The sequence below is a fragment of the Molothrus ater genome, chromosome 9, assembly GCF_012460135.2.
Source record: "Molothrus ater isolate BHLD 08-10-18 breed brown headed cowbird chromosome 9, BPBGC_Mater_1.1, whole genome shotgun sequence".
Classification (NCBI taxonomy): domain Eukaryota; kingdom Metazoa; phylum Chordata; class Aves; order Passeriformes; family Icteridae; genus Molothrus; species Molothrus ater.
Window position 1 is genome coordinate 12486063 of NC_050486.2, and position 19788 is coordinate 12505850.

At 36.2% G+C, this 19788-nt stretch overlaps 1 protein-coding gene across 3 annotated transcripts in view; it reads right to left on the reverse strand.

Moving 5' to 3' along the window:
• Positions 1-1617: 1617 nt before the first annotated feature.
• AGL (amylo-alpha-1, 6-glucosidase, 4-alpha-glucanotransferase) overlaps positions 1618-19788 on the reverse strand; it is a 33765-nt gene continuing 15594 nt past the window's right edge. For all 3 annotated transcript variants that reach the window (XM_036387596.2, XM_036387599.2, XM_036387597.2), the window contains exons 14-34: positions 19603-19766; positions 18982-19083; positions 18601-18753; positions 18370-18520; positions 17116-17240; positions 16893-17005; positions 16645-16779; positions 15993-16123; positions 15301-15437; positions 14914-15047; positions 13985-14160; positions 12222-12324; positions 10776-11001; positions 10251-10362; positions 9716-9851; positions 8429-8541; positions 7499-7710; positions 6855-6952; positions 6215-6302; positions 5995-6128; positions 1618-4696 (exon numbers count right to left, since the gene is read on the reverse strand). In XM_036387596.2, coding sequence (XP_036243489.1) covers positions 4579-4696; positions 5995-6128; positions 6215-6302; positions 6855-6952; positions 7499-7710; positions 8429-8541; positions 9716-9851; positions 10251-10362; positions 10776-11001; positions 12222-12324; positions 13985-14160; positions 14914-15047; positions 15301-15437; positions 15993-16123; positions 16645-16779; positions 16893-17005; positions 17116-17240; positions 18370-18520; positions 18601-18753; positions 18982-19083; positions 19603-19766 — 2861 coding nt within the window. In that variant the 3' untranslated portion in view covers positions 1618-4578. The remainder of the gene's footprint in view (positions 4697-5994; positions 6129-6214; positions 6303-6854; positions 6953-7498; positions 7711-8428; positions 8542-9715; positions 9852-10250; positions 10363-10775; positions 11002-12221; positions 12325-13984; positions 14161-14913; positions 15048-15300; positions 15438-15992; positions 16124-16644; positions 16780-16892; positions 17006-17115; positions 17241-18369; positions 18521-18600; positions 18754-18981; positions 19084-19602; positions 19767-19788) is intronic.

A 19788-nucleotide genomic window follows, 5' to 3' on the forward strand; every position in this document is an offset into this window, starting at 1 on the left:
AAACAGGTTCAAGGAGGTAATACACAATGAGACAAACGTGTCACAGGCCAATGGGACTGCACAAGTGCTTGCAGAAGCACAAGAGCCGGGAAAGCAGACTGTGACTAGTCAGGTGGCTCAGACTGCCGCCTGACTAGCCACAGTCTGCTTTCGATATTATTCTCAGGTTTTGTACCACCACACATTAATTCTGCTTCAGAATCTGACCCCGTAAAAAACAGCTATCACTAAAACAATTAACAGTCAACTTAGCGCCTCCTTCAGCCACTCTGAGATCAACACTCCCCATTAAAAATGGGCATTGGTCCACTTGGTCATCTGCACTTTGATGCAAAATTCAGAACTGGGAAGCTCTGTTTTAATTTAGTCACTAACTTCTGAGAAATACCAAATGCACAGGCAAATCTGGCAGAATGTGAATACAGCTGATCTCTCCCTTGTACCGCTACACTAAACACCAGGCATACAAGCTCCCAAGTTTGCACAAACACCATGATGCTCACGGGCAAGTACACTTTCCTTGGAACTGTTTCCAGACACACTCAAAAAGCAAAACAAGCTGTCAGCCGGGGCAGGTTTCGCCGTTTTTTCCAAGCAGAGCGCGGCTGAGCCGCCGCAGCCGGCGGTGTGGGCAGAGCCCTCCTGAGGCCCGTCCCGCCGCTAAGGGCCCGGCAGCGCCGGCCGGGCTGGGGCCGTGTGCCCGCGGGCCCGCCGGGCCCTCGCCCCAGCCGCCCGGCGGGGGAAGCCCTCCAGAGTGGCGAAATCGACGGGCTTGAGGGTCTTGCCTCACCTCACACAGCAACGCGGGCTGTGTGAGGCGTCCTGTCCGCAGGCGCTTCCCCAGTTGCCATCGGCAAGCTCCAGAGCACCTTTCAAGAGAAACCTTCCAGCCACCAATAACATTTTAGCCATCTGTTCCCCGACTGAGCTGCCTGAGGTGCCGTGAGGGCTGAGGTGGCAGCTCTGACCTTACCAATGCCCCCCAACACCTCAGCGACTTGTCATTTTTACATTTCCTTACCCATTTTTCAATAGAATACTTATTAAAAGTTTATACAATAGAATAATAAACTACTTCCAGAGAAAATGCTTGAATAGAGAATTAGAAAAAAATTAACCCATTTTTTATAAAGCATGGAATGAAATGGGGACACTGCAAAACATATTCAGTATACCAGGCACCTATGCTGTGAGACTTTGATTTTACAAGCAGAGCTGAGAAGTGAAAATGCCTTCTCCATAGTGATAGGAGTTTTACTCCAAAAGTGAATCACTGTGTCACTTGGGTATCTGTAAATCACTTAATCAAGACTGTTGTCGTAATGCAGTTGCAATACTGTAACTGAAATTATATAAACATGCATAGCAGAAGGTCAGCTAACCCAAACCCACTCCAACTCAGCTAGGGCAGCTGATACTGACACCAATATACGAATCTCAGATTTATGCTTTTTTCCTAATAAGCTGCTGTTTTTGTAGTAAGTGTTGTTAGCACATTTTTACATTCACCTTGAGGAGTTCACAATCTCTCCATTGTGGGTAAACTGCAAGAAGTGAACAAGCAACATCAACTGCGAAGTTTGACCTTTTTAAAAAAAATCACAAGAAAAGGTTAACTCTGAATTAAGGAATTTTATTTTGTGCATTTCAGAAATGAATAATGACATTTTCTAAAATCAGTTGCTGCTGTGATAGACAGACATGTAAAGCTCATGTTTCCATTTTACATTACAACATGCAGTGTGAGAATGATACATTAGTTTACTTGAATTCTCAAGTTAATAATCTTTGAATAAATCAAGAGCTATTAACTGTGTGAGCATTGGTAACAATTAAATTATTTCAACTGGGAGGAAAACCAATTCTTAATATAACATAGATCAAGAAGCACCAACTGGAACACAATGGATGCACAGTTCTCACTGAGTTATTTAGTTTAATTCTATTTTACCAATTATAAGTTTGCATTACTGCAAGTCCTTGAGTGTAAACTATAAATGATAATGATACAGCTCAGGATCAGTCAATATAAGTCAGCTATTTTTAGGGGATAATTACTTGATCTATATGGATATCAGCTCATTTTATGTTAAAAGTTAACATTGTTTTCTTCCCTCTTCATTTTTAAACTGTCTGGCTTGACAAAGTGTTGAGTAGCTTTTTGAGGAAAAAAAAAAAGAAAAACCCCAAAACCAATAAACCACCACCCCCCAAGAAAGTTAATAACCTTAAATCTTACTTTTGTTGCTACTTAACAGCAAAGTCAACCAATACATATTTTTTCCCTATTTAAAATATTTGTCACTAAAACTACGCTCAACTAATCAGTGCAGAAGCAACATTATAAATGGGCATGTTTAGAAGTTTCATAACATATGTATTTTTGTGTACACAGTGGTGATTAATCTTTAAAATTTTACTATTAAATTAGGAAAAAAACCCTAGCAGTGACAAATATGCAGTCTCTATCAGCAGTGCAGGTTGCAAAACTGGAAAGCAATCTGTACATAGCATAGGAAGGTTTTGATGAAAAATTACTCATGTTTTTTTTCCCAACACTTAAAGAGTGTTATTGCCAATGAATATAATTTTGACCTCTGGTGGAAATCTTCAACAGTTATAGCTCTTAAGCTTCACTTCCAATTTTAAAATGTTTTCATGAAGTAAGAACAAATTCTTTTCTGCCATTTTGTTCCTGCTTTCTAAGCCACAGGAGCCATAAAACATACCTTGATATAATAGACAAGAAATAAGTATCCAGGAAAACAGTAAAGCTAGTGAAACAGTAGGACAGAAACTTCAATATAATTATCAAGAATTTTGGAAAGTTCAGTGCAGTATGAAAAATACTTTCTATGCCTCTTGCACATTAAAAAAATAATCTGTAGCTGACATTTCAGTAACATTTTTCATCAACTGACATTTCTTATGCATTGTGTTGAGAAAATAAAAAATTCCCAACCCATGTACTGCAGCTCAAAAGTTCAGGTATAATATAGACGTTACCCATTCCTAACTTCTAAAGACTGAACACTTGAGCAAGGGAGTTAGAATCCTTATTAACCTTTCAAGCAAAGGTTAATGAGTATATGAGTATAGCCACTTGCTACAATTTATCTCTTGAACCAGTTAACTTGCCCTTACAGTATCTACCTGAAATACATCTTCCTGAACAAGACAGTATGTGCACTGTACTTTAGACAGAATACAGAAACTTTAAAGTACAGACATGATAAAACCTTGATCTGTGTTTTAGTGCATTAAAATTACATCCTGTATTTATTTTTTCAGCATATGTTGTCTAACATTCAGAAATAGTGCTTTTGCTTTTTTGCCTTGTGGTGTGGGAGGTGTTGTCAACATCACTCTCTGCCTGTTTATTGCACTAAGATGAAAAAATTGTATGAAGATTTTGAGAATTACCAACTGCTCTCCTCTCAGTTTGTGAACCCTGAACTTAATAAGGACATGCAGGCATCCAAATATGAAAAAACATGTTTTGCATCATGTTCACTGGATTGTTCCCAAAGGACACCACACAGTATGCTTATTGTTATTGGTGCAATTTCAGAAGGTCCAGAAGCCTCATATTCTCCTCTCTGATAGTAGGCTACTATGTCTTCCCATTGTGTTAAGCATTTCTACCTGATTAATAGAGCTAGGATTTTCCCAAGAAAGAAGGGCTCAGGTGACCCTATCTCTTCAATAAACTAATTTCATAAGCAGTCAAGCACTTTGGCCTTCCCTAACATATAGGCTGTGCACTGTATGCACACTTCTATTAGCCATGGTGAAAACCATGGTGAAAACCAGATATAAATGAAAAAACAGGTTTGCTATATGGCTCATGGTATTTAAATAAATCTAAAGACAGATTAACATAGGATGTTATCTTGTTATTGCTTAACTCTCAAAGTAAAGTTTTTAAAATTTTATATATAACTTCAAAAGTTGATTTATTACAGTATTCATACACTTGATTTCTGTGGTTGCTTAGTGGAGTGTTCAATTGAACACATACAGAAACATCCCCATTGTACAGTTCAATGGAGAGATAACATATTATGCCTTCATTAATGCAAGGTGCTAGAGCACAAAGCATACCAAACTTAGAAAGCTAGAGGTTAGTCTACTCCCCCTTCAGCATGCATTTGCAAAAACATCCATTTGCTCTTTAAGAGACGAAGAAAAAAAACATAAGAGCTGTGCAGCTTATTTTTAGCTCAGGAAGGAGAAAATTTACTTTGTTACATTAAGATTTTGTTTTGAAAAGGCTAAAAAACCAACGCTACTTAAAATTAAGTTTGTGCATATTCTTGAAATTGCTCCTTACTAAAAGTTGCTGCATCGAGTGTGCACTGCAGTTTTATTTTATTGTCATGCCCTGATTTTCAAAACACCTAAGCCCCACACAGTTGTAGGGCACAGAAGCTGCTGGCATTCAGCATCTCTGAAAGTCAGGATACAACTTAAGTGATTGTGCAAAACAGTTAATTTCCCTTGCAGTGTAAGCCAAGTGTTCATTTATGCCCAATAACAAGACCACAGAAGTTTCACCAAATCAATCAAAATAAACTTTTACAAGTCATAAAGGATTTCAAGGATAACACCAATTGACCAGGCCTGAGTTTCACAGCTAAAAGGACAATACTGCCCATTCTCATTGGTTAGTTCTGGAAGTCCTTTCCAGGATGATCTGATAAAAGAAAACAGAAATAAGTACTGTTGTTAGATTATAGACTGAAAAAAAAAACAAAAAGTGAACATTTCATTTTAAAGCCTTTTGGAAGATAAGCTCAGTAGGAAACTGAAAAGCTTGACTAAAAGTCTGCTCTGCTACAAGCATAGTATAGCCTTTAATAATTGAGACCTAATACTTTTTTCACCTGCAGTTGTTAATTGTAGTGGAAGTGTCTCTTCAAAGCAGACTCTCTGCTACTAATAATAACTGAACTTACACAACTGGTGTGCTGCTTCTGTTTCTCATTCTGGTAGTTTTGCATTTGGAAGATGAGATAACAATGGCATTCAAACTATACTTTAAATTGATTATCCTGCTAAAAAGCGACAAGGGCTGGAAGACAGCGTGTTTACATAAACCTTCTTTTCCTCCTTAGGAACAAAAACTCCTCCAACAAACTAGCACACTTACAAATATACAAATAAAGCCTGTTGCTACATTAATTATCTGTGCAGAAACAAAGTATCAAAACAGAGAAGTAAAAAAAAAAGTACACTACTTTAATGCTTCACAAATTCTTTTTTCTTCCCTGTGTGGTCAGACAAACTCTTTTGTCATGAATCCTGAATTACTCTTTTGGGCACAAATAAACACATGTTTCATGTGCTGCAGAACAGATTATACAGAAGAGATATCAAGGGCAAGGTGTTTTGTTTAGTTTAGTTTGTCTCAAAGCCTTATTAATTAAAATAGCAAAAAAGGAAAAACAGTGTGTGGGTTTGGTTTGATGGAAAACTCAAAATGCAAGTTCCTCTGTCTCTTTAGAAAATCAAGGTTATTAGTATGACAGCTTCAGAATCTTGATTTTCTCTCTTAGAACACAGTAAATCTAACAATATTTTCCATCATTTTATCGGCTGCAATTTTAATCTGTCACTACTTGCCCTTCAACTATTATGTTCTACAAAGTTTGTTTTTAAATACTTCATTTTTTTTAAAAATAACTCACTGACACTTTTTTCTGAAACTGATTTCTTGTATGAAATGAGATGCTAATTTTTGTGTATGATTTATTTCACCCAGTCTTAACATGGGTAAGTATTAGGAATTCTGCAATCTGTGAAAGGCACTAGATCTCACCTGTATTTGAAATCTGACTTGAGATCTGCAGTTGCACATATAGCAGTCAACTTCCTATCTAGAAAAGAGATCCTCTTTATACAGTAGATCTGTACTCTTACATGCATTTGGATGCTGGATACCACTAGCTTGGTATTTTCAGTATTTTGTATCTGTGTTTGTTGTTACCTTACCTTTCAAGATGAACGTAGTGGCGAGAAAGAACATTCTTAATCATAACTACAGTTTTTGCATATATCTCTGGACCAATCAACCTAGAGAAATACAGTTTGGCACGAAGAAAATATCCAATTGGCCATAGCCATTCCTAAACAAAGAAAGAGATGATTATCAAAGTAGTTGGTTTGAAAAGATGACTACACTTTCTCTAAAATTGAAGGAAGTAGCTCTTACAGGTCCTTGGTGATAATTAAACCCTCTGGCTACATTGTAGTTGTCATTGTCAAGAGCGTTATCATAGACTCCACAGTACACCATATCACTGCAAAAAAAAATATTATGCAAACAAAGTCTTAATTAAAAATGATACACAAAAAATGAAAACATAAATTAACCAAAAAACTTGTAATTTACATTTATCGATGGTTAAGTTAGGGAGGTCTCCAATAGGTTCTGTACTTTACATGACAGTGAAATTCCAAATAAAGTTTAAATTTGTAGGAAAATGGTCAACATCTTGAAAGGACTTAAGAGTCAAAATTCTACCCTTTTACTTTTACTCAATCTGTAGTGCTGTGCACTGTATCAAACACTCTATGTCCCAAGATCCAAATTCAACATTTTTGGTATGATACCAAATTTGACTTGTTTATTGTGAGCCATCCAAAATCACCCAGCCACTGCCTATATAAAGAAATCAATTACACAGACTTCAAAACAATTGTTCTGGAAGTACTTCCTGCAGCCTTATTTCATTGGTATAAGTGAAGATTTCACACCATCACCACCACCCCTGCCCTACATCAAATAATTCCTACTGTTCTGTTTATTGTCTTTAGGAATTACCACTTGATCTTATCTCTACTGTACTTACTCTGGGTCTAAGGTTTTCATGCCTAATGGACCAAGAAGCTTTTCCTCTGCTATCTGCAAAGCTTTCCAAGCTCTCTCAGGTGTAAACAACTCAGGGGCCTAATAAAATAATAAAGATTTAATGAATAATGCCTGTGCATATACATAGATAAGGCTGTGTATGCAAATGCAGAAGACAACAAAAAGCCTGAGTTTTGCATTACTGAATCAACTTCTGGAACCTGAAAGTCAGAGTAAGCAAGAACACAGAAGGTATCCAGTTCTTTTTTCAATTTTGATTTTATTTTATATACCATTGACAAATATCATCACTGAAGCTCTTTGCAAATCCAATGAAGACAAAGACTTTGTTGGATTTGTTAAGAGCCAATTTGATGGGAAAAGCAGCCTCCCAGACCTAGCCATGAAAGATATTCTGAATACAGTAAATACAGAAAATTGGCAAGTCCTGTCTTGATATATTTTTAGGACATAGTCCAAAATTGATGAATATTAAAAGCATGGAAAAAAAGCTGCTTTCAAAAAGGTATTCCAAGCAATGTATACTCCTGATAGAATGCCATGCAGACATACCTTAATTTTTTATATAACTGAACTAAGGTTGCATTTAAGTGCAAAGCCCTCCTCCCACTTGCCCACACTTACCACAACCATTGCTATTGGAAAATTTGGCCTAAGTTGGTAATCACACCATGGACTCGAAGCTCCATAGCTGTCCTTATAAATTCCACGTTTGTGTACAAGATTTGGGTGTTTTTCATCAGGATCTGCTGGATTCTCAGAGACAAAGAACAGCTTTTCAAAGTGCCCTTGAATTTTCCTGTCCCACTCATCGTATGTGATAATCTCCTCCTTTCCTGCAAGATATTATACACTGTTTTAATTTTCTGCAATCAGCCACAGCAACAACAGCAGAAGTATGCTGCTTGAACTCCTGACACTTAATATAACAGGAGCAGACCAAGAGCACCTCTCTCAGTTTGTGATTCCCTACATTTAGGCCAATTGTACAGATCACAGGAACAACAGCTCAGTGAAATTTCTAATGATACTAACGCAACATCAGAGTTTGCACAGGGTACATATTCACTTGGGCTGGCTAAGCTTGAAGTAAATTTGTGATTAGAAGAGTACTCCCTCCAAAAGATAAGGGACTTCCTATGGTATTTATGTAAATATTCCCAGCAAGGGGTTTCCTGTGTTATGAATACTGGGGGAGGGACAGAAAGATAACATAAAGTGTCCTGCATCATTTTACTTTGCATTCTTGTAATGAATAATGCAATCATCATAATACACAGCAACCTCATCACTTATACCCATTTTGAGAAAAGGTATTCAGGCTCTGAAATTCCTTTGTAATCTACAGAATAAACTATCTGAAAGATTGAGAAGACAATATAAACATCTAATAAATTTTTATACTGACAAAATGATTTTGATCATACAAGATACTTTCGCAAGTTTTTGCCCTTTTACCCCTAAACCTTCTTCTGAAGTTATATGGTCACTATTTCATTGTTTTAGTTATTTTTATACCCCAGTAATACAATTATGAGATGTGCCTGTTTTTACCATGTCTTTTTATAGTGACTCCACGAAATGGAAATATGTTTTTCCCAGATAAATCCATCAACCAGCGAACAGCCGACTTGCACAGGCCAACCATTTCCACAGCAGAGCCATCTCTAAAAGAATAATGATAAAAAACCCTCACTATTTACTTTAAGAAGGCTATTAAAGCTCAATAAGTAACTGAAACATTTAAATTTCTAAGTCTCTTATTTAAACAATTTCTTTTTTCTTATTTTCCTACTATTCCTCTATTTCTCAGTCAAGGAATGAACTTCATTGTAAACTGGGTAGCAAATTATCTGTTTATGTCCAACAGCCTTATTTAAAGAGGTATTATCATACCCACCTAATTAGCACAAATGGAAGATAATTTTATACCAGTGATTAAGAACATGAAACCCCAATGTGGTCCTCTGGTGTTAAAACTGTTCAATACAAAGCTTCTCAACTGCACACACACTTCTGTAACTTAGGTAACAGTTCTGCCATAAGAGATAACTCAAGTCAAAAGTGAGGGATTGAAATTAGGACTAAATGCACTTCTTGGATTTGCTTCTTTTTTCAGGTAATATTCATGTAATCAGTATATGCAAATATTTCATATTGTATCATACTCAGCTTTACTGTCTACTTGATGGAATTTTCTCTCTCATATCACCAACTCAGCTTCTTTTGGAAAGTACCTCAACTGCTCTTGGTTCCCAATTAAAATCCTCGACTTGTCAACAAGGTAACACTTTCCTCAATTCTTACCCATGGATGGCAATTAATTTGAAACTGGTACTGTACTAAACTCAAGCAAGAATGCCTGCAGCAGTTTGCTAGCACATAATAAAGAGCCTATGTCAAAATGGTTAATATCAACGCTTAAAATGTAGATGCTGTAAATATTTCTGAATTCAAAATTAGAAGTATTCAAACAACACAATTATCAATATATAACTCAGATGAGAAGTTTGAATAACAAAGTACTGCAAGTACAGCAAGTATGCACTATTTCCTAAATTACATTTTACTACCTGAATTCAGAAGTCAACTCTTGGCATGGAGCTAAGACTGTGACAGAAGCCATGGGCTTCACCCAAGAACACAGCTGCCTAAGAACACAGCTTTTGACTTCAAATCAGCACAAAGAAAAAAAAATCCATAATCATTTTAGTAGGTGGAAACATGTAGAACATTTGAGAGATAACTTCTCAGATGTGTCAATAGAACTCATAGGTTCTGCAGAAGAATTCAAGTTAAAAATAAATTTAAAAAACCCTCCCTCAAGCAGGGCTTTCATACCTCGGAGTAGCTGGAATTCCTGTGTTGCGAGCCTTGTCGCTCTCTCCCATTTTATCCATCCAAGTGCCACAATTGAAGCGGTTCCCTCCAAAGACAAAGCCAGTTTCATGGTCAATGCCTGCAGTTACATTAAAACCTGACAAGAAAGAATATCAGGTGTTAGTTAATTTTTTTAGGCAAAACAAAATCTCAAGTACCCACACCCCCAACCCAAACTTCCGAACAAACAAAAAGGCCTTCCAACAAGAGACCTGAGGTAGGTTTCTGAAGGCAACTGTACTTTAAGTGAAATTTTAAAGGTAACTTGCACCATAACATATGACCAGTTGCTAACAATAAGCTATTATTTAGGCACTTCAAGAATATTACATATATATATATATATATATATATATATAAAGTAATACAGTTTTAGTTACAATAAATATATATTTTAAAAATTCTCAATAGAAAAAGAAAATAAGAGGAAAAGGAAATACAAAATATACTCATCAACTTCTGCTGTTTTGCACAGCAAGTGTTCTGTGTATGTTACCTTCATCTCTCATTTTTTGGTCAATCTGAGGACCAGCATTCCTTTCTCGGAAATTTATGCCTTCCATATGTCGTTGCATTGCTTCCTGTATTACTTCATAAAGTGGCTGATCCTAGATTCATTACGTGTTTGGATGACATGTGAAAAGCAAGATGAAAAATGAGTAGAAAGCATTTCTTAAACCTCTAGTTTATATGATATTTCAAAGCAACTCCCACACCATCAAACATTTTCAAGTAGCATTCTTGGCAATGGCAATAACATTGTATGCAACTTTTCATATAAACATTTTTTCAAGACAAAAAGCAACAAAAAATATTTAGAAGCCGATGGAATTTTTTTTCTCCTTGCACTTGGTCTAATCAGGTGATGCAAGAAGTGCCTAAAATGTGGAATTCTTGTGCTATAATCAAATTTCACCATAAATAGCAGATAGCAACAGGTTCTTGTAGCTAGAAAAAAATTACATCCTTTCATTAAAACATTATAGTTTTGTTAAATAATTCAGTTAGAAGAATTTTTTACCACAGTGCCTGCAGGCTGAGGAGAAGAGTCATCTCTTGGGTACATCCTAGAAACAGGACACCTGAGAATGTCTAATCCGTTGGGAACAATTTTACAGTACTCCTGGATGCACTGAAGCCACCACCACACAGCATCACGACAGTTGTATCTAGCATGTGTCCCCCCACCGAGCAGATTGGGAATGAGACCATGTCTTAAAGTCCCAGCAAATGCTAAAATGATGTTTCTAAAACAAAAGAAAAATCACAGTCTTGACTAAGTTGCCTTCAAGGCCATTGTTAGACCAAGCATCAAGTACAAAGCATACAGGGTTATGATAATAGCAAGAAGACAAACAGCATTTTAAAGATAGATTCCAAAAGTTTGCTGTTGAAAGCTACAAATTACTCAATTTAGCATGAACTTCTTTTACAATTAAAAAACCACCCATTCCCTAACAAATTCCTCAACACGAATACATTTAAGTCAGTTTGTACAAAATATACATCATCTATTCATATGGAAAAGATAATTTGCTTTTTAATAGGTAGTGATATAGATCCTAAATCCAAATCCCATTGAGGTCACAGGGAAGGTTTTTAATGACCTTGTATATGATTACCCTGGTATCCATTCTGATGGGTGGGGTGGAATGGGGACGGAGGGCAGGAGTAGATGGGAAATTCCTATTAAAATACAGAGAGGTGACAGCAACTGAGGTTATGAGAAGTTTCATTTGAGAACCGTTGCGCGTACCTTGCAGAAAACACGGATTCCAACTAGCTTTAAAAGATCCTAGTTGACTGCAGATCTCTCTGCATGACAAAGCTAACAGTTGGCCAAATGTACAGCAGCATAAATACATGCTGATTTACACCAATTAATTTTTATGTTTCTATTATGTGCCAAACTCCATTCAAATTAATATTAATCAAAGTACCAAATTCATCTGGCTTATGTCTGGCTCATTTGTCAGGTTAAATATTTACAGCTACCAGATTACAACAACACACAATTAGTTGATATCTAGTATCAACAGACCAATACTTGCAGTTACAAAAAAAATGACAGACCTGCATTCACACCTTTCTGTTTAGAACAGTATTCTCTTTTGCTACTTCAAGTTTTTACATAAACAACTCTGAAATTATTGCTCAGCAAGAATGATGCAAGTACTAGTGAAACAATCACTTTGTTTAAGGACAAACAGTAGCACTGCTGGAGTTAAAACTATCTTATCTCTACAGAACATCAGCTTTGTATCAGTGCTAAGAAGGCAAAAGACTATTTGTGTAGTATTTTTAATCCCACTTAGAGGGAGCTCCCAAATATGTCTAGTGTCATTAAAGTTTTATACTGCACATGAAGTGTTTCAAACATCTTGTCCATAAGCTCAGGTTTTGAGAGCATTGCTTTTTTTCTAAGTGCCTACAAAGCCAACAAGAACCAAGGCTAGGCCAGTCTTACCTTGCTTCCAGATAGCGCCCAGTAACTAACAGTAGCCCTCTTAGTGCAATAAAAGTATCCCTTCCCCACGAACGAAAAATTCCAGAAGAAAAGTGAGGTAAACCTGAAAAGAAACGTCATTATTCATCTAATTAATTGATATAGCAGAAATCTCCAAGCACACATGTACAAAATAACCAGAAGTAAAAAAAAAAATCCTCATATATAACATTTTCTAGATTAAGATATTTCAAATAAACAATCACCTAGACTGAGTTCTTGATAAATACATCCTACTCTAGAATAATGTCTTCTAGAATTTCAAGATCACACAAAAGCATTTCTCATACCACTAACAGTGATGTTTTAATTTTTATTAAATCACCTGGCAACTTAACCAAAATTTAATTAAAAGAAACAGAAAGAAAATTAACGAAAAAAATCAGAATTATGATTGGAACATTTTGTTGGAAAGAGTTTATGCATGAGGGTTGTGGCATCTCAGCAGCATAAAGGGGATGAGACTGTTCTCAGACACTGTGAAAGACATCCTGCTTCTCTTTTCCAGCAGCTTAGACATCTACATTTTACTGCAGACATTATAACATGCAGCTTTAGGAATGATCCTACTGATAAGGCATAATAATTGCAACAGTAACATCCATACTTGTCTTTTCTGCCATTTCTTTCCTTTCATGATCTATTAAACAGAAACTCCACATGGCAAAGTTTCAAACCAGAAGTCTCTTGTGCATGCTCGGTCACTTTAACAAAGTATTTGCTAATTCTCAAATATGGCCTCCACATCTCTGCAAATTTACAGTACATGGCAGCAGCACTTGAGAATGACAATCTGTGTACAATTTAAAAATCTCAGGCACATCTACCAGTGAGTATGTGAAAGGAGTATTTAAAACCAAACCCTTCAGTATAATTAATCTTTATGACCAGTTTAAGGGAACACTGTGTCTCTCTGCTTCTAGGTTACACTGAAGCAGGCAGATGGAATGTTATTAAAATCCAGAAACTAAGAGCAATAAAGCTACACAAGAATGATGGCAAAAAGAAGAAAAGCACTCCACTGAGAGAGATGCCACTGCATCTGTGGATGCTTAAAAGTTTCCATGGCTTCAGAAAAGGAATGAGCCAACTCAGAACCAAAATAAACTCATTCTAAGCCACAGGAGATAATACTTTGGACATAGGCAAATGCCCATAGGAAGATTGCCAGATGCTGGCAGAACATTTGGAGGTATAAATACTACTTGCTGACTGCTTTTATGCTCTTTCCTTTTGGAGACAGTTTTAGATCAGGAGTTCTGGTCTGCTAATAGTTCTTTCTGAGAATGTGTAAACCATAAATTCACTCTTGTTTCTGTACTAAAATTCACTTTTTAATTTCACAGTTATAAAAGACAGACTAAAACCACTTATGATAAGTATACTCATCTCGAACAAGTCTTCTGGAAAGGAACACAACATTTTTTAGAACACTGTATATGGTAACAGCAAATATAGCAAGAAAAGTCTCTAAATAAAGCATTTATACACAAAGCTCTCCTTCCCAACCTCCATGAGCACTGCTAGAGAAAACTCCCATACTTTTAACATGAGCAAATCTTTACTCTAAACACAAGGCAAAGTGAGTGAAACTGCTACATTTTATACACCATTTCTGACATATGGCTCTCAAACATGATGCAGAAGATTTTAATATAGTTACTGAAAGCAATTTAACTGTTTTGGAAGACTTATTTTTTTTTTAAAAGGTTTTTCTCACTTACCAGCTGCCAAGGAAACACAACATTGTTCTTTCTGATTTGTAATCTCATTCAGCCTATAGGGAACATCATGTAAGGAAGGAGACAGATCTGGCAGACAAGGGTATTTTCCTATCCCACATAACTGAATGGAACCCAAGGAAAGGTGTTTAACAAATGTCGATCCATTCTGCACAAAGCTGTAATTCAACAGAATTAAATTAAAATAACTTTGCATTCAACTATAGCAGTCTATAAAATGTACCCTTTTTCATTTACAGAAGGCTATGACAAGCATTACACGTAAGAAATTAAAAAACTAGCAATGAACTAATACTAGCATTTTGCATTAACTGCATTACGTTCCATGATTGCACAGCCATACCAGATTCTATTCTCATTTTAACATCCCTGTTTTTACAAAACATATCAAACAGTATTGACTTGTTCAGTATAGTCATAGCTACAATGAAGCCTCCGTGACATGAGTCTCTCTTCCCTCTGCAAGAAAAAAAGAAGCAGACTCTGACTGTTATTTCAAAAAGTAAGCAGAGTGCTCAGGTAATGGGGAGTAATAATGAAGAAGTATTGAAGAAGGCATCAAATACAATCTGGTATTTTCTTAGTTACCTGAACTTTTAAAGGAATCATTGCATTGGTACCAAAATTATGGCCAAAAAAAAAGCTTCCAAAGCTTGGCAAAAAAGATGCTGGCTTAGGGTTTCCTCCTACTGTGCAATCCCAACAGTAGTTATAAATCAAAACCCTGGATAGATGTCTGAACACTCAAGTCTTCCAAACCACCACTGTTATAAGATGGATTTGATAATTCTCTATCAATTTTCCCTTCTACATTAGAGGACTATGAAAACATTCAAATTACATTCTCCAGCAGATAAAATTTTGTAAGTACCCAGATGCCTTTATAGCTCTGATAAACAGGCCAAGCATACCTCGACATCTGATGCCATGCCACGTCCAGAAGCGTTGTGTATGCTCCCACTAATATGGCATCAAAGTAACACGGGATCAGGTAACGTGGAATTCTCTTTAGGTACACAAACATGGCCTTCAACCATTTACCAGCCTAGTAAAATACAACAGAATTAGAACTTGATCCATCCAAGTTCAAAAGCCAGTGCCTTCAGAATCCATACTGTTACAGTTTTTGTACATGTATTACACCCCAGTTGTGCTGTACCCTAGTGCTCCAAACTTTCTCAGAGTTAGGAAATGTGTTATAGACAGTCTGAATTTAAAAAAAAATATATTAGTAACTGGAAATGAAACTAACTAGCAATTTAAAACCTTGAAGTTACCAAATAAGTATTTTTACTCACTTCTGCACAGGCTCCAGCACGTGAAATCAGACGATTACTGACATAATCAATCATCCAGTCTCCAGATCTTAAATTATCACAAAATGGATGACCCAAATCATTCTTTGGTCTAATGTCTGCCATCACTGACATTAACCCTGAAGATACAAACCCAACTCTGTATTAAAAGACATTATCACAAACAGCAGTTACAATGCAGGAGCAAAAGGTACATAGCAACAGATGCTTTAACCGGATTGCTTCTCTCCCTCTGCATAACAAGCTACAACCCAATTCTAGTTTCCTCAGCATAAATTATGAACATCTTTGCAAATAACTAGCATGATGGAATTTGTATGTTTGATAAATGACAGACACTCCTCAGTAATCTACTAACAGCTCAGGTTAGATTAATGCAACTTTTCACTGGAAGTATATTTTTCTTTTACTTTAAAAGTCAAGGCACTGGTGTTAAAACACATCCTGGGCTACAGTGTTCAGCTTCAAAGCATTGAGAGAGAGGGGTTTTGTTCTACTATGAGATTTCCTGGGTACAACACCAATTAGTAGCAAGGTCAAGCAGAAAAAACCTAATTTTTATACCAAACAATGGCAGCAGCAACACAACAGCATTATTGTGTGATGTGATCTAAATTGAGCAGTTCTCATTTACTTTTTTTACTTGACAGAAAAAATAATGCTGAAACTATTACCTTGGAGGCCTGCATACTTTAGGGGTGACCAGTTTGGTATATTGTAACAGCCTCCACCATCTTCCTGTTCTTCTGCCTCACATCTATACAGCACTTGATTTAGTTCAGCCAAAGTTAGTTTAGATGCAATTCTGAAAATACAGGGGAGAAGAGAATAAAACCCAAAATAACATCAGTAAGGAAAGAGGGAAAGGATTTCACAAACAATTCTCATTTCAGACTTAAATTAAATTACTAAAATATATACAGTTCTCTCAATACTTCATCTTGGAAATTAGAAGCCTAATTTTTCAGGTCTTCAAGATGCTCCCAGATGTTTCAATGTTTATTTAGAAACACAGTATTATGTTCAAAATCACACCCAAACAATCACACCCTAACACTGAGAAGTAGACTTTTTAAACAGTCTACTAACCATGTTAAAAAGTCTACTTTAGGCAGCAATTACACAAACTGGGAAGTTTTTCAGTATTAGCTCCACTTACTACTACACATATAAGAAGACCTCTCATAGCTTTCATTGCACTCTGACAATTCAAACTCCACCTGTATCACCACCACCAAAACTCAACAACCCCCAGTAGATGTACATAATATTCTCAGCTCCTCTAGTAGCTCTCGGTTCTAAGTCAGAAACTTAAAGAATACTTACGAAGAAAATGGTGTTTTTAATATTGGTGCTGAGTGATCATCAGGAAGACTTCCAGATTTAAAATGAGAGCTGAACTGGATCAAATGATTGCGGAGTATCCCCACAGCCTCTTGTGCCTTTGGGTCCAGACTAACTCTGTACATAAAAATGCACATCTTATAGAAATACAGTACTTAGAAGAACTATTCTCCAGTCTCCTTTCACACTTTTCAAACCCACACAGCCATATGGCAACGATAATAACATACCTGAATACTATTACACTTCCTGGTGTTAATCTTTCAAATTCTATTTCTTGAACGAATTCATTTGGCCCTTTTATAGCAGTTCCAGCTTGCTTTATGATTTTACTCTCTTTTATCTTAAAAAAGAAAATAAATTTGCAACTGAAATCCACTGTCTTTTTTTTAAATACAAAATATGACAAATTAAAAAATATTGTATCAGAACATAGTGAAGGAGGCTAATTACCTGGATATGCTCTCTGAGTTCCACTGTGAAATTAGGCAATCCATTTATAAAATGTGTATCTTTTTTGTAAGGACTAGCACTTCTCTCAATGGTCCTTGCCTCAAGTACTACTTCATCTATTTTTCCTAGAAAAAGTTCAACCATGTTGCAGCTCTTAGGATATTTGAAATGAAAAAAGTAATTCTTTTGAAATTATGAAACAAAAGCTAAAATGAAAAAGCAGAATATTCAATAGACAAGTCTCTGTCGCACAGCAGAAGAACAGAAACATATTGCAAGTATTTCAAATACCTATAAATATTCCTTACACACTCATATGCTGTACAGTATTTAAAATGGCAATTTTTGTTATTTTATAATAAATTAATAATAAAATCAGATGTCTTTTACTGGTCATCAGCTTTCTTAATTTGCCTATTGTCTTTTAGGAGACTATGCTAGACTGCTTTCCAAACTGCAGCTACAGGTGGTTTAAGTGGTAACAATTTATTATTAATATACAAATTCTAATTTTCTGTATCCTTCAAGTAATTCACAGACATAAGGTATGCAAGTCTTGTAAATAACTTAAAATATAATGCAACTGATTTTAAAACAAGCACACAGACGCACTCAAAGAATTAAGTATACTTAAAAAGCCACTTTGGAAAGCTTCTCTTCAGAAACATTTCCAGGTAATGCATAGAAGTCATTATACTTTGCTACTTTTAAGTACAGTAAATACTCTGCATAATTAATTATGTATTGCATACATATACTATCTATTAATATATGTAATGCATACATATTGTCTTCACATTACTTATTCAATACAGAGATTTATCAAGATATATTTTCAAGCTTCAAAACCACCATATATATATTTGAAAGCTGAACAACAATCAAATCAATGAATAGGATAAAATTTTAACCTTTTTTCCCCTGTATAACAGAATAAACAATAATCCCCCCCAACTCTGTACAATTACTATGAACTATTACTAGTTCACAAACAAGACTATAACCCCCCTCCCCTCACGGGGAACTTGCAGCAGGATTATACTCAATATGAATGTTTCTAAAAACCCTAAGCACTGCAAGTCTGTTATTGGTTCTTAAACCACTTTTGAGACATACATGTTAGTACATAAATAAGGAGTGTTAAATACTGAAAATTCTCATATGGATTTCGTGAGCATGTGCTTGAAGTTAAAAAGCAAAAATAACTTGAAATTTTTGTACATGACAACAGCTTTTGGAAAGAAGTCTGTTTACCTGGGATACACATTTCAGGTACTTCTTTACTGTAGAAACAAGTTTTAGGATCCCTGAAGGCAGTTCGACACACAGCCACAACAGACTGGTGTGTGTTAGGGCAGTGTCTTGTCACTGCAACTATATCTTCATCAACTTGATCCACATACACCTAGAAAAGACATAACATTGCAACTGTGCTCACTCAGAGCACACATATGAAGAAATTGCAGTGTTACCCTCACTTCTTGCCTGATTAAAGCCTTTAGCCCCCAGCTCCTGATGCAGCCTGTTTATGGCCAGCCTTCCTGCTAGAATTCCTGTTTGGAAATTAACTTCACCAGAGGTCAGATGTGCTGCTGAACTCCATTTTGAATAAAACCTCTCTTCAGATACTACAGAGATCTGTAAAAAAAAACAAATTTAAGCAAATATGAAGTACTCTGGGAAATAACCACACCTTAAGGTCTGAACTGTAGAAAAAAGTTCAAATTTCCTATGAAGCTACACAATCTGAAATAATGTCAGTCAGCAAGCTACTTGGGATTCCAAACAACATTAAAATATGTGTTCTACGATGAGAATAAAAGGTATTTTTAAAGGTAGCTTAGGAGTTGAACTGGAGACACGTACCTGGTGTGGTACTAGTTCATCATAGCCTTTGGTACTTCCTGTAGCACAGCATGCCATGGAAACAATCATTGCACTAGGAAGAGCATCATAAGCAGATCGGTGCTACATCAAAAAATATATAGGTAATGAATAGTGAAACCAGGAAAATTCAATTCTCCCAATTCAACATACAGAAGATGCACTCAATCTAACAAAGGAAATGCTAATCCCATGGTCATCATTTCCTCAATTATAATACAAATTATTGGAGAAAATTTCTACAAATTAACTAAGAAAAGCAACTTAGAAAAATCATCAAAATAAGCACTCCCTGCCCACCACCTCCTCTCATTCCTGCCTGAAAACAAGCTCAGGAGAACATGTCAATAAGCAGCTGGATGGAAGACTCAAATCAGTTTATTTAGGAACTTTATATACTTCTCCCTTGAAAGACAAAGTCTTAAATGTCAGAAAGTATTGCTACAAAGTTTTTTTCTCTGCACGAAAGCTTGAGCTGAACAGCATTTGTTCTAAATATTGTTCAGGATATCCAGATTGCATCAAGCCCTCCCACAGTTCGGAAATATCACTCCCACTAATATTAAAGGTAATTTTTTTTGTTGTTGTTGTTTACGTGCTCACCTGAATTGGACATTCATTATCATGTGTGATATCCATAAAGAGTGCATGAGCAATAGCTGGCATCAAAGGCCTCAAACGTGGCTGAACGAAAGATCCGACAGGCTCACCTCCAAAGCGATAGACCAACCTCCCCTCTTCATGGCTATTGTAGGCAGTCATGGCCTCTACAGAACAGAACACCTAAGT